The sequence below is a fragment of the Haemorhous mexicanus genome, chromosome 2 (genome assembly GCF_027477595.1).
Source record: "Haemorhous mexicanus isolate bHaeMex1 chromosome 2, bHaeMex1.pri, whole genome shotgun sequence".
Classification (NCBI taxonomy): domain Eukaryota; kingdom Metazoa; phylum Chordata; class Aves; order Passeriformes; family Fringillidae; genus Haemorhous; species Haemorhous mexicanus.
Window position 1 is genome coordinate 92,298,740 of NC_082342.1, and position 15,064 is coordinate 92,313,803.

At 42.6% G+C, this 15,064-nt stretch overlaps 1 protein-coding gene across 6 annotated transcripts in view; it reads left to right on the forward strand.

Moving 5' to 3' along the window:
- Positions 1–15,064, forward strand: part of NPAS2 (neuronal PAS domain protein 2) — a 104,700-nt gene that overhangs the window by 74,517 nt on the left and 15,119 nt on the right. For 4 of the 6 annotated variants that reach the window (XR_009485438.1, XM_059839515.1, XM_059839520.1 and 1 more), the window contains 8 exons: positions 4,018–4,136; positions 6,513–6,595; positions 7,511–7,617; positions 8,771–8,918; positions 9,514–9,595; positions 10,295–10,436; positions 11,161–11,267; positions 11,440–11,532. Coding sequence is in view for 5 of the 6 variants with exons in the window: in XM_059839515.1 (XP_059695498.1) it covers positions 4,018–4,136; positions 6,513–6,595; positions 7,511–7,617; positions 8,771–8,918; positions 9,514–9,595; positions 10,295–10,436; positions 11,161–11,267; positions 11,440–11,532 (881 nt within the window). In the remaining variant the exon portion in view is untranslated. The remainder of the gene's footprint in view (positions 1–4,017; positions 4,137–6,512; positions 6,596–7,510; positions 7,618–8,770; positions 8,919–9,513; positions 9,596–10,294; positions 10,437–11,160; positions 11,268–11,439; positions 11,533–15,064) is intronic. The other 2 variants (XM_059839518.1, XM_059839519.1) reach the window with 2 other exon arrangements.

The window sequence follows — 15,064 nt, forward strand, 5'->3', positions numbered from 1 at the left end:
CAGCACTCATGCTAGGCTCGCTCTGCAAAGGAAAGACACCATTCCTGTCCTAAGGAATCTACTTGGGATTCATATCAACACAGGATGGCCAGGGAGAAACAGCAGGAGGAAAGAGGAGAGAGTAGATCAGAGTGGACAGGTGATGTATGGACAGTGTCACTGTTACTCATCTACATGGCTACTGAGAGCAATCTGGCTTGCCACCAGCACTTTAGATTTCTTCATTATATCTGTTAATTGGCAAATATTCTGTTCATCTGAGGCCTGAATTAATTTATATGAAACCATTTTGATTCTATTCTGGTCTGTTTGGCTTGTATTTTTTGAAATCACTGTTAGTTTGCTTGACAGTCACTAAGACTGGTTCTTTAAACATTAACATCTCCTGACAAAGTAGGAAGGAGGGATTTCTTCTTTCAAATGGCATAAGCAGGAGGTTTGCTATCTTAGGAAGATTATGTTTTACACATTCCAACTTGAAGTAAGATGACCGAGCAACTGACTGCTGTACTATTATTAACTGAGTAAAGTGGCATCTGGGGTTTTTAAAACATGTTTTCATTCATTTCATATGGCATGATTTCTCTCCCTAAGGATAAAAATCCTTTTGTCTGTGATAGTGAAGGGCTTGATTCCCTTTGTACATTATTTATTTGTAACATTCTGTTCCAAATGTCCTGGTCTAAAAAAAAAAAAAATAAACAAAAAAAAATTCAAATTAAGATCTCCGTATAGGTAAATCAGTTTCTTTGTGCCTTACGAGATACTTACAGGTATTTAATACTTCTACAAAAGAATTTTGTGGTACTCTAGGGGCATCAGGCGTGATTGGTAACCACAAAAACAATTAAAATTCACGCTAAGGAGCATCAGCTAGCTGATATATATGAGGCAACTGTTACACCTTTCTGATTATGTATTTAGCTTTGTCACATGACCTTCAGATTCCTTACTCAGGATATTTTGTCCTGATTATTTAATTGTGAAACACACAGGCCTTCATTTACCCAAGCCCACCTGTTTATGGCCAGCCTAACATTTTCGTTAGGCATCTTCTGACAAAAGCACTACAAGCCCTATAATTGACTGGTAAGTTTTAATATCGCCATAGCCTCAGGCTTGATCCTATATTTTCTGTTCCACTGTTTTTCTGTGCTGCTCTCAGAAAGTTCACTACTGAACTTTGCTACCTCAAGATGTTGTGTTTCTTTTGAAGAGACTTGGAGAGTCACAAGGTATGATTTTTCAGAAGGCTTTTTTTAAAGGTTATACCAGGATTGTATTTTTTTAAAAATTCATCTAATGACCTCTTTTCTTAACTACACTTCAAAATTCATCAACCCAAAAAGGCTGAAATTCACTGACCAGCTGCAAAAGCAGAGCAAAGCAGGCTGTGCAGATAGAGCTGTGGAAAGAAAAGATACCAACAGCCAAAGTCAGGCAGCAAAATAATTCAGAAGCAAATGTGAGTGGTTTTTTTCCTTGCAGTTATTGTAGTTGTCATTTTCAGATGGAGATGTACTTGACAATGTAGTGGCTACCTGCCTGCATCATTGAGGCTTTTAATGCTCTGGACTTTGTCAAAGGCAGCTGAGTATGAGATGGCACAGTAGCTGTTCAAAGACCGGATAACATCCAGCCAGGCCAGCTGTGTCTCATCTCTTTGGGCTTATTCATTCACTGCTGCTTAAGTTCATCGTTTTCAAATGTTGTGAGGAAATCCCAAATTACTGCCTAGCTGTCCTACACAATAATTATTACCCTCTTACTACTGCATTTACCTGTTGGAAATAGAATCCTATTTTGTAAATGCCACATTCAGGGATATATTCTGCTGCCTTTTGGGAATATGTCTCAGGCTCCTGGCTGTTTACATCCAACAGCTGACATAAAAGCCATCTGCTCTCTTTGGTGTGACTCAGTCTCCGCTTCCTTCTACAACTGGTGTCATTTGCAAGCCCATGGTTCGCTAACTGGGTTAACTTACACCTGTCTTTCAGAGGCTAAATGTGTGTGCATATCTTGTTTTCATACCTTAGAGCCCAGACTGCAAGAATTTGCTACTGAACTTGGCTATTACAGAGAGAAACAGCTCCACTGACTTCCAGTGTCTCAACATACCACATAGCAAGCTCAGAAGTAACTTTTCACAGTGCCTGTAATGCGGGTTTATGGCATTCCTATGAATTTTTTAATGGGACCAGCTACAGAAATCAGCAGACTTGAACAAAATACTAATATGACAGATGGATCGATAACTTTTTACTTAGGCTACTTGTGTGTCCTGTAGAACTTAACTCTTCTTTTTTTCAACTTTTTGTGTTAATAATCACAAAGAAGCTCACACATATACACATAACTCCAGGATCAGAGTGGGAACGCATATTCCTAGGGAGTCCCAAGAGCACGTGTGCTCTGCTGGTGAAAGGAGGAGAATTTTCCCCATAGTTTTCCTCTCTAGATCCAGTTAGCCATGCCCTCCAGTCTCAACTATGAGAGAGGACTTGATCTCTGGAGATGTTCACATCTGTGCTGTCTTAGATAAAGAACTTTTCCTTTTTGGTGTAATATATATTGTTCACACAGTGGCCTAAGCCACTTAATCACAGGTGTGAATTCCACTCAGCACACTTTCTTTTCTGTCTCATACCCTGTTATCCTTGTTACCAGTAATGCATCAATATTCTAAGGCTTTTAATAGGTTGAACTGGGTTCCAAAAGCACATGTGATCACTTGAGACTTCTTCCATCTCTGCAATTTGTGGTAGTGAATGAAATCCCAGTGCAGAAGCACCCCAGGATAAAAATGGCTTGTTATCTTCTCCCCATATAGATACAAAGCTCTTCAATTTTACAGTAATGCTTTGCCCTGTGCAGAAGAGCCAAACTGTCTGAAACTTCATATAGGTGGATGTAGGGGCCTAATAGTAAGGAGAGTTTCATATTACCTTTAATCCCTATTAGCATGAAATTAGCTGATATTGGTGAACTCTGGCTGTTAGACCTTCTCCCATGAGGGTCCCTCCATGAGGACCTTCTCTGCCCTCATGGGAGAAAGTCAGCTAGGCAGGGCAAGAATCCAGCCCAGTTCTCACTGCAGCCTGGCACACTGTTTTCTTTCATAGCTGTGGGAGTGGGATTACCATCTCTAAACTTGAACTTGGAGGAATAATTTGCATCATGTCATTCTAACATGGGACTGTGGGCTGATTTTCAGCAACACGTCCTTTTGGCAATGCATTTCTGTGGCAGGAGGTGCTAGTGGGCTCTCAAAGCAGCTGAAGCCATGCAATCATGAAAGACACAGGTAAAAAGCATATACAAAAAGTGTAGCCACATCATATCCATTTTTCCCTCTGCTCAATGTTGGAGGACACAGCAGGCCCTCTGCAGACTCGCCAGATGTGCCCATCTCTGGAGGCCAGTGCCATACACAGGGTGTCTTTTCTGCTTCTTCAAAACAAGGAGAGCTTGAGCATACTGGGGACAGTTCTTTCCATGCAGAAGGGGAAGGCATTCTTCAGCAGCCAAGAATCACAAGCATCCTCCTGCTAGTTTGATGAAGCCTCCCTGGCTGTGGGCCCCAGTGTTCTGCCACTGATGACTTGACGAACTCTCTTCAGCTACCTCCTTTGCCAACACTTTTTTTCACTGCATCATGGAAGTTACAGCACTATGCATGCTGCAGCATGTTTTTTTTTTTCCTTGTGAGTGGTGAAAAAGAGCAATTGGATGCGTGGGGTTTCTTTCCAGAAAACTGGTTTATGCTCTGTAATAAGGTTTGGCCTTATTTTTATCAGGATTAACCTGTAAAATTCATTTTTGAAGTTAAGCTCTGATGCCTTTCTGCCTAACATGATTGACTTGGATTTAAATATATGCATATCAGCTTTAAAAGCTTTTAGAGCACTTCTTTGAATAAAAATAGTATTAGTACACTTGGAGTGTGCAAAATATTCAGGGAGAGCAAATCTTATATGAGGCATGACTCCAGATTCCATTTTTTTCCCTAACTAGTGCCTAACTCCACTTGCAATGGCTTTGATGAGGCTGTCCCAAGGGCTTACAGAACATCCCCAGGAAAGCAGATCTGCTTTGTTGCAACTGTTCGTTTGGCAACACCTCAGTTTTTAAAGGTAAGTGCTCACCCTGGGTGCCAGGCATTTCACAACTTAACAAAACACTTTCGGATGGGGCAGCACAGAAGGTTCTTAGTTTTGCTAATTGAATGGATTACAGGTATCACATTTCATGCATAAAAATCCAGTGAAGAGGATTATCAGTGCAAGGCAGGATCTGTGGAAGCAGTGTCACTTCTGCCCGTGTTGCACAGGATACAGAAACTCTCCTTGCAATAGGAATTGCAAATCACTTTGAAATTTGGTTCCTTATTGCTGTTTTCTGTTCCTGCGATGGGACAATATACCAAGGTCTGGAGGGTCTTTTCCAGCCTAGCTAATTCTGTGATCCTGTGATTTTGTGATACAGGTGACCACCAACACTTCATTTGTGCTTCTCAGCATGTTTGGTGGCCTACTGCTTGTCTCCCTTCTCACAAAGCCTGGAAGATAGCTGCTTGTGGTTATAAGGATAGACAGACCGAGCTTGTGCCTAACACTGCTGTTCCCTGATTGACAAATGTGAACTATTCCATCAGGTGTCCTGTGCCCAGAGTTTAGGAGGTTTTTTTTATGCAGTTGAGATGTGACCAATATGAAAACACTGCTCCCTTGGCTGGCCTGGTTCCATTACTGCTCTGGAACTGGCAGGGCATTCTAGACTGATTCCTGACCCTGCAGACGAGTCCCTTCTGGGTAAGTGAGGACACTTCCCATGCATCTTAACCACAATAAACATATTAGCAGAAGGGCTGGAGTTAAAGGTTGTCTGAGAACCCTAAAAGCAAATTCCTTGTCTTTGGGTAGCTAACATCTCAAAATAAACAGGGAAACAAAATGGGCTACTTGTGGTAATGAGGTGCCCAGTGCTAGGAAGGAAGCAGCTGCTGAACAGCCCTGAGAAGGTTTTAATTGCCACAAAGTCCTGAACACACTTCAGTTCACCTGGGTGAATCACCTAACTCCCACTCTTGACTTTCTATTGTAAAATGTTTATCTGACCAGCTAAAGAAGATAGAATCAGCAGTTTGGTTGCACACAGCAGTGTTTGTACCTTGAACTTTAGTGTATGATCTTGGCATCAGCATGGATTTTGGCCTAAACTGGGGAGAGGGGGAGAGAGGAATTTAAGGTGTTTGTGAAGCCTTTTGCCTCTGCACAGCTAGTGACTTCAAATAACTTTGTCAGCATTGATATGTATCAAAGAACTGCTTGATTGCAGCACACCTCAGCTTGTTCTCTGGTCCCAACAGGCTTTAAAACATCAGTGGTCTCCTCTACCTGAGGGACAGCAGAGAGAGAAGCACTAATGGAAATGATGGGAAGCTGTCACTGAGCCCACAGCACGGGGAGGTGTGGCATCAGGGAGCAGGGGAATAGCAGCACTGGGGGCCAGTGGGCAGGCTGTCCTTACCAGTGAGGACGGAGGCTCTCCTGCAGGAGACATGAAGGACACAGGAGCCCTGGATGCCACAAATTCAGAATGCTGATGCTGGGAAGTCTCAGGCCAGGAACCTCCAGGCTGACTCTAGGCAGCTTGTGGAGCTTCAAAAGCATCCAGTGCGAGAGGAGAGGTTGGCAGAGGGGAGCTTGGAGTGGACAGCGAGGTGGCCATAGGGCACACAGCCGGCCCCAGCCCATGCATGGGTGTGCACTGTGCTGCTGTCCTTCCTTCTTACTTCCCACCTCCACACAGCAAGTGACCCCCACTGACTGCCTCCTGATCCTCATCTCTCTGGGGCAAGGCTGTCCTGCCTCACAGACAGCCCTGTGCCCTGCCTCACATAACTCACTTATTATCATGCTCATGAGCACTGAGGAGCTGCTGTGAATCTTGAGGGCCAGCTTGCTTCTGTGGCAGGGAAGTGCAAGGCAACACTGACTCCTTAACCCACTGGACAGGTCCCCTGCAGGCTGGCTGCCTGAAAAGGCATTTACTCCTCTGCAGCTACTGAGGGAGAAGGAAAATGTCCCCCTTTCTCAGAGAGCTTGGTGGGCAGACATCCAAAAGGACCAAGGGTGGTGGGTATCTTTAGTAACACAGAGAGAGTGAAGCAAGATGTGGCAAGCCCTGGTGGGATCAGGCACAGGCTGGATGCTGGGAAAGCCCACGGCCATCACACCCCAGGCACTGCTTCAAAGCCAAAAAACTTTTGGCACCCTGAGGCATAGTCTCAGCTCTTAAGTACATGTGCATTACAAGTTCTTCTCCCTATCTCCTCTAAAAAATGTTGGCATTGATAAATACAAAGTTTGCTCTCTGGAATGGCCAGAAAGTGGGTGAATCCTCTGTTTTCTCCTCTTATGCACCATGTATTTATAGCTAACAAAAGCTAGATGAAGCAGAGGGGTGAAGCTCCAACTCTCAGTAAGTCAGTTTTCTCCACTGGACAGGAGATGTGCATCGTAGAAGAGCCTCTAGAGGAATTCACATCAAGACACAGTCTGGAGTGGAAATTTTTATTCCTGGATCACAGGTTGGTGACAAGAAAAGCCCTGCTGGTTGTGTTTGGTGCTTTTCTACTACTGTTTCACAAGTACAGTTCTCTCAAGTAGTGTTCTATTTCACATCTAAATCTCACGAACAGGAGGGCTACCAACAAAATTCCTACAAAAGCTGATGTTTACTATTTTACATTTACTTTTGCTTTTATTTTTAATGGGCTTTTGAAACAAAAGGACTCTATTTCTTCAGCTGAATTTGTGATTAGCTTGTTCTTCCTTCCTTTAAAATTGTCAACAGACCAAAGTCTGTCACATGGCAAAATGAGCTAATTATTATACAGCTGCAGAAATCCTTCCTTCCAAATCCAGTCATTGATTGCGTGTGTGCAATTCCCACTGAGTTATGGAGGGAAAGTGTGTGCTGGCCTGAGGCATCTGTGCTGGCAAAGGTACAAAGCAAGTGCCTCAGCATGCCACAGATGAGCTCTCCAGGCACCCAGAGGAAAGCAGCACAGATGATTTCCTCTCTTATCCCCCCCAGTCCCAGAAAATGATGGCTTCCAAACACCTCCCCACGCATTTTTCCCTGTGTAGGGGCTACAGGAGCCATCACAGAGCCCCAACCAAGCAGCAGCCAAGGAAGGACTCCTTCACAGCAGAGTCCTGTATAAAGGTCCCTGACAAGCTGCAGTGCTTTCCACAATCACATTTTCCCTGGAGAAGGGGTGTTGTCATAGTCTTGTCCTGGTAGGATGGTGCCTGCCGGTATTGCCGCTCCCAGCTGGGTATCCCAAGCTCAAGGTGGGGGAAAGTGAGGATCCAGCCCCCCTGAGGTGGACAACTATACACTGATAAGTGAAAGTAGATCTGGGCTGTTTGCATCTCTGCAACAGCATGCAGAGCCGCTCCTTCTGTGTTTTACCGACTCCTGTTGTGCCCAACCGCAGAGCACCACCCATTATCGGATACTTGCCTTTTGAAGTGCTGGGTACTTCTGGCTACGACTACTACCACATAGACGACCTAGAGCTGCTAGCAAGGTGCCATGAACACTGTAAGTATCACATGGCCCGGGTTCCTGGGAAGTTACTGGACACTGGGACTCCTCTTTTCAGTGAAAAGTTGTTTGGAAGGGGAGGTTTGACTCTGCCTCAGCCTGTGTATCTCAGCAGAGCTGTAGCAGCCTGTGGACACTGCAGCTGATTGGCATCTGGGACAGACTTACCAAGCTCTGAAAAATACAATTTTCCCTTCTATATCCCCAAAAGTAGCCAGTGAGACTCGCTGAATGGATAAAATATGCCAGATGTGACCCCTGTTCTATTAGTAAAGGATATGCAGAAATAGTTCAAGCAATTCTTGTGGATTATTTTCCCTAATGTTGTTCACTGTGTATTTGGGATTAGCTGTGATTATTTAAATACAGTCTACTAGGATTTAATTGAAAAACTTTTTCACTAAGTAAAGAAAATAAGGCAATGCTTTTCAAATATTTGCTTACAGAACTGGCTTTAAAATCTCAGATTACCACCTCTGCCTGTCTTGAAAGTATCCTGTCAACATTAGTTTTTATATGTTGACATTGAAATATAGAAAGGCTAAATATGTGGATGTCTGGGAACCCCTTGAGATCACCAGGGGGAAAAAGCAGAGATTAATTTGGTTATTGAACCTTCAAAACCTTCAGTACACCCTGGTTTACTCTAGTTTGAATTCTTGTCAGTCTGGGAATTTTCTTACAAATTTTGTCTTTGCAGAGTGTTGTCTCATATGCTTACTTCATTCTAAATCCATCTGCACACAATACTCATCTTTTCAAGCATTTTTATCCTGTACTTTTCTGCTCTAGAACTTAAGATGATCACTCTTAGAAAATAATCCCAGGTGTCTAATTAAGCAGTATGTGATCAGCACATAAAGCTGGGTAAGATCTATGTTTAAATTGTAGAGGATACTAATTCATTAGTGTCCAAACTTAAGGTTAATTGTGCTGTACAGGAATGTACTATCCAAAGTGTCAGAAGAAGATACCTACTAATCATTATGATTTTTGTCCTGTCAGAAGGCTGAGAGGAGCATTCAACTCAAAATCGGTGCTTATACTCCTGTCTACCTATGACAGATATTTTTGTCACCTTTTTTTTCACATTTCTTGTCATTTTCACGTGGGAAATTTGCTACAAGCTGTGTGTATTTTCTGTTGGCAGTGATGCAGTTCGGCAAGGGGAAGTCGTGCTGCTATCGGTTTCTGACCAAAGGACAGCAGTGGATCTGGCTCCAGACCCATTACTACATCACCTACCACCAGTGGAACTCCAAGCCAGAGTTCATTGTTTGCACTCACATGGTGGTAAGGTATGGAAAATCCTATCAACCGGCCGGGACATAGAGGACAGGAAGATAAGAGCATCCTCATATCTGCCAGCATTTTCTTTTAAAAATATAACATTATTTACATAACAAAAAAATTAAGCCTGAACTTTCTGAAGGAAATAGGGCAATTATAGAAAAATTATCAGACTGAACCTTGGTTTATACTAAGCTTAATTTTTTTTTAGTTTAGGGGCAGATAAACTATGGCATTTTTTCATTTTGTGCAAAATTAGAGAATAGACAGATCCCTTAAATATTCACTTTCTCTAATCCTTACGTTGTTTTTAAAGAGATGTGTAGAAGCTTTCCAGTGAAGTCATAAAGTAGTTGTAGGATGTGAACTTGACCTTTTTATATAGTTCTTTAATATGCATCTTGACTTCAAGATAGGAACAGAGCAAAACCTGAAAATTAAAACACTCTCAAATGTTACTCAGTAGCATTTGACTTAAGTCACCTTGCAGCTGTTCATCTAACCTGTAAAATGTACAGTAATTTGTTCCTCCACTCTCTTAAAGCACATTTTAAGAAATATAGCAGTTCCATGTTGATACATAGAATCATATTTTCCATTCAGTTATGCAGATGTTCGGGTGGAGAGGAGACAGGAGATGGGCTTGGAAGAAGTGTCCTCAGAGGTGGTGTCCTCAGCACTAAAGGTACAATGAGAAAAGCTTTTGTCATGAATTCATGTAGTAATCACAACTTGTTCCTGTGTTAACATCACTGAAGACTCCAGCATTGTCTTTCTCCAATGTTGGTGGATTATCTCAACTTCAGAACTCATTGCTCATTTGAATTATTTTGACATAAATCAGGTGAGTTTATGAAAGGATGAACCTGGAGATCAGTAACAGCCACAAATTAAGAGGAACATGGGCAAGGGCAGTGTGAGATATCTCACTTTCCCTTGGCAAGGTACTACAGTTTAAAGAGTCAATTGGACAAGTTCTGGCAATCAGCCCTATTGGCTACATCTCAGTCATCTCTTGAGGAAAGACAGCAAAGCTCATCCTCAGTGCACAGCCAAGTGTCTCACAGAGGTTGCAGTTGCTGTCACATCCAACTGAACACAAAAGAAAGATTCAGAAAAACATCTGAAGGCACAAAGTGACTATGGCAGTAGCCTGCTATTTATTTCTAGCTCAGTGATAGTTGTTTGTAAAATGCATTAGTTTGATGCTGTTTGGAAGGAGCATTGGCACCTTTGTCCAGGTCTTCTGCTGGTCTACCTGAGACCAGTTCTGCTCAAGTCATTTTAGGTCTGACAAAGAACTGGAGCGCAACCATTACTAAATATCAAAATACTTCACCTCTGACAGATGCAATAGCTGTTCTCCTTTTCTGGTTTGTTTTAGGAGAGTGGTGCCAGCTTGGATCCTGAACAGCACTTTAATGCACTTGATATTGGTGCCTCAATCCTCAGCGCTAGTCGGACACCCTCAGTGTCATCCAGGAGCTCGCCAAAATCTTCCCACACACCCAAGTCAGACCCAGCATGTGAGTGGCATTCCTGAGTTACGGAATTATTTTTAATTTAGCCAAGTTAAAGAATGTGTGCTGATATACCACAGCTGCTAATTTAACAATAAATTATGAGGTATTGATGATATGCACTGACAAAGAAGTGCAAAAGCTGAAATGGTAATGTACAGGAGGGAAAGTTCTAGCACAACCACCTAAATGCTGGAAGATGAACAGTGGGATTAGACATGAAATGTGCTGTTTCAGTCTGTTACAAAAATGAGGATTTTGTCTTTAGATTTGAGGGCACCTCTGTGAGCAATATGAGACTTCTCTAGACTTACATGAGTAGTAACAGCCTGTGGGTGACTCTCCTCTGGCCAAGATTTAGGATGCTCCAGTGTTGACTTGGGTATACTCTTTCTGCTTCCTGGTCTGGAAAAAAAAGCCAATGAGCTAACGTAAATTTACAGTTATTCGGCCCATATAAAGGGACTTCCAGCTGGTTTAGAACAGTTCATGGGTCCTTTTGCACTGCTCACTGGAGCATAGAATCATAATCTGTCTCATTTACTTTTATCTTTGCCCAGACCCTCCTTATCAGTTCAATTTTATTGCCATTGAAGTCAACAAGAACAGCCCTGACTCCCACTAGAATTTATCCAGACCATTACAGTTTCTACCCAGGTCTTGTTGTATTACCCACTTCAAACAGAGCTGATTTCCAGCATGTAAGATCTCACCAGTACTTTCCTTGCAGCTACACCAACAAAGCTGATTACGGAGTCCAACACTCCCTTGCCGAGAACACCGGGCGCACAGCAGGATTTATCTGTGCACAGACTCAGCCAGCCTGCTGCTCTTCAGGTAACTTCACAAGGAATCATGGAAACAGGCAGAGGGTGTAACAGCATGTGCCACATACGCAGCTTAGCAATTAAAAACAACTTACACAGAAGCCACGGCATTAGAAGAAACCTAAAATTTAAAGGAGCCAAACTTACAAATAAAGTTTTGGTTTGTTTTGTTTTTAACCTAGGTTTCTTTGCCTTCTCAGCTTCCATGTGAGCTTCTCCCACAGCAGTTGCTGCCTCAAGCAACTCTGCAAAATCAGCCTGCACCTCTGGCACAGGTTAGTTGGGGATTTGGAAGTGGAATAGGTCACTTGCTTATCTCCTGATACTTTCTCATTTTGGGGCTTTTAAGTTACCTCTCTAGTAACTAAAATCCCCAAATCCAAACTCTCAAACACTTAAATTATTGTGGGAAAGTAATCTGAATTGTACACTTGTATGTTTAAACATATAACTGCATGCAGGTGTTCAGAAGCCCAGGTGCATGTAGGTTCAGGTGTGCACACATCTGTTTCATGAGAGGACAAAAAACAGATGGAAAAAGAACTTCCAACTTTGCTTTTACAGAACCAGATCCCCAAGATCAAATTCACAATGAGAATTAAAACCAAAAACTAACAGAGACACCCAGTCCTGCTAAAAACACCTGTTTGGCTGTGCTGATGCAGAACTAACCAGCAGTAAAGGACATGCAAATTCAACAACACCCATTTTGTGAGTGTGCCAGTAATGGTGAGGATGCCACTGAAGACAAATTTCAGATTCCTCCAGTCTGTTTTAAAAAGTGGGTGATGGGGCCCAAAACGTTACCTCAGGGTTACATTTGCAGTGGATTTTGAAGAAGCAGATTTGAGTACCATGTTCCCAGCACATTGTTTTTCTTCTGTGGTTCTGCTGTGATGATACACCCCATCATCCTCTGATTTTAGGAATGACAGAGTATTGCTGGACCTAGACTGCTTCTACCATTGATACCATATACTCACTCACAAGACCCCAGAGTTTATTTCTGTAGCACATAAAGCATATAAAGTCCTGAGGATCCTGGCTTTAAAATAACAAATTCTCATTTATCTTCATGTTTAATATTCTCTTCATGACTCCACGCCAGCATGCAGCGAATAAACAGCATATCAATTATCTGCTCTGAACATTCATTTTCTTTTACAGATACTTCTCCCCGTTATTCATTAATGCATTTTCAAACATCAATTAGTTTATGTATTAAAAGTCTCTGTGTGTTTTGTTTGACTTTTTTCTACCTCCTTTTCTTCTCCATCAAAGCTCTTTGTGAAGAGAAGCTTTCCAGTTGTTTACCAAGACCCCTGCTGCCTCGTCCCTTCCCAGTAAAAGGCTCTTACTGGCACACCAGCTCCATTTTATTTTTCTGACAAATTAGAGTGCCATCCAGTCACTGATTAAGCCTCTTTGGGCCACCTATATCTTGGTGAAAGGAAGAGGGCTGACTCGAGTCTGTCTACACAGGCAGCCCTCTGGCAGCAGTCACAGCAGTGCTCCTGGTGAAGCTCAGGATGAAGCTTGACATGGAGCAGGGAAATAACACCAAGACATTGCAGCTCAGGCTGCTGATGCTCACCCTCCTTAGCAAAACTCCTGTAGAGAGTACCAAGTCTCCAAACACTTGTGTGATTTTCATAAACTGTTACGAATGTTATGATACTACACTGTACGTCCCACTTTAAAATAATTAACATAATTGTCAGCCTACAGCAATATAATTAATTATTCAAAAGACAAAGGTGCCTGCAGCACTAGGTGAGTGAGGGACAAAACCAGGTGCATGTGCATCCCACCAGGAACAATTTCTTGGCTTCCTAGCTGACCATTTCCCAGCAGTTTAGTGGCAAAACACAAGCCCATTGCTTGTAGAAATAGTATGGCCAAGTGCCCCGCTGCCAGCTCGCAAGGAGGAGCTGCACAGGTTTCTCCCTGCTGCCTTTCTGCCACTTGTCCTTAGCTGAAGTTGACTGATGGTGGGAGCTGGAAGGCCCTGGGTATCCTTGTGGCTAACATTTGGCTACGGGGTGGCAGCAGCAGGGAAAACATTGTAAGTGGCCACAACTTTGTCTTGCAGTGAGCAGCTAGCTGCTGCCTCGGGCACCATCTGCTTGAACTTTGAGTAGTTTTATTTCCAGCAAAGGCTGTGATGGTTTTGTCTCCACTGAAATGCGATTTTAGCTTCTGCCTTGCTTGTGTGAATGAACAGACAGCACAGCGTCACCCTAGATGTCACCTGAATGTAAATGGTTTACTTTAAACCAAGTGCTCCCAATTAGAATATTTGTTTGCCTTCCTCATTGTCATAAATTAAAGTCTCCTGCAACACAGCGGATGTTGATGACTGAATAATAATTAACACTAATAATCCGTTTGGGATTGAGCAGGTGTTATTCAGATGAAGAAAGAAAGAACAAGTCGTTCGGTGAGCTGCAAAACTAATGAAATCCAGTTTCCCAGGGGCTGTGCCTTGCAGGACTGGTGCATGGAGCCCAGCCTTTCCCACAGGAGCAAGGGATGAGTGGATGCTTCTCTCCTTTGCTCAGCTAAAGCTTTCATGAGGTTACAGCAATCTGGTATTTTTGACACTCTCACAACTCTGTCGAATGTCTCCAGCAAGAAACATGGCTCATCTCTTGGGCCAGAAGAATTGAAAGTAAGTTGGAAGATAGGCAAAAAAGAAGGTTTTAAAGGAAACTGAGCTACAAAACAAATAGGGTCTCTTTCCTTTACCCAGCTACCTATTGTCATGACACTTGTAGGAACAGATTGCCTTGGGACATTCATCTTTTTGTTCATCACATTAGAAATGAAGAAACATTCTGACAGAAACAGGAGCCACAGGTCCCCACCCCTGGCTGCAGTCCCCCAGCACCTAGAGAGAGGGAGTAACCCTGGCACCATGGGGTAGCACTCAGTGGAGAAAAACATCTCTCCTTGGGCATGGTGGAGGAGAGGAATCACAGCCTGGAAGTGCCAGTCCCTCTCCCTGGGCTGTAGAGCCTCCTGGACCGTACCCAGCACTAGTGCATCGAGCCCCTCCCTACCAGAATGTATGCTGACATGATCCCAAATGGGCCACTTTATTTACTTTTTTTTTTTAAGAAATCAGACTAAAATTACTGCTGTGGGTTTTGCTTATTTGTTTTGGGTTTTTTTAATGCCTGCACTAACAAACTTTGATTAAAGTGGTGCATCTATAGAGGTCTCACATGTTTAGTCTCCCATGTTTGACTGTATCTAGGAAGATGACATTTTTCTGTGTATTACATGCACTTATCTAAGAATTCTGTAGACATTTGTAAATACCTAAGTGAGATGAAGAGCAACTTCATCTGATGCCAGTGGCAGAGTTAAAGCTGAGCAGTGTTTTCTGTGGAATGTTTTGAGTTAAGCTCTTTTAATTTATTATACAATTAGAGATTTCTCCCTTAATTAGTAGAGCAGTTAATGATCTTGAGATAAATACTCTCTGGAGCAGGTCAATCTCTGTTAGTGTCTCATTGTACAAAAACAATAGAAGCTCTGTAAGCACAGGGGTCATGGTTAGAGTTATCAACAATTTGGGGGTTAGAGTAGGAAAAGGAAAAAAGCAAGAGAGAAAGTTCCTTGTCTTCATCCATAGCAGCTTTCACTCCAGTATACCAGCTAATTGTTGATGTTAAGTATATTAATACAAAAGACATGTGAAAGAGAGAACAAAAAGATAATATAAGATGAATATGCTAAATATAAGAACCTGAACAAAAAAATTAAGGAATAATAATTTAAAATCAACAGCAATACATTCTT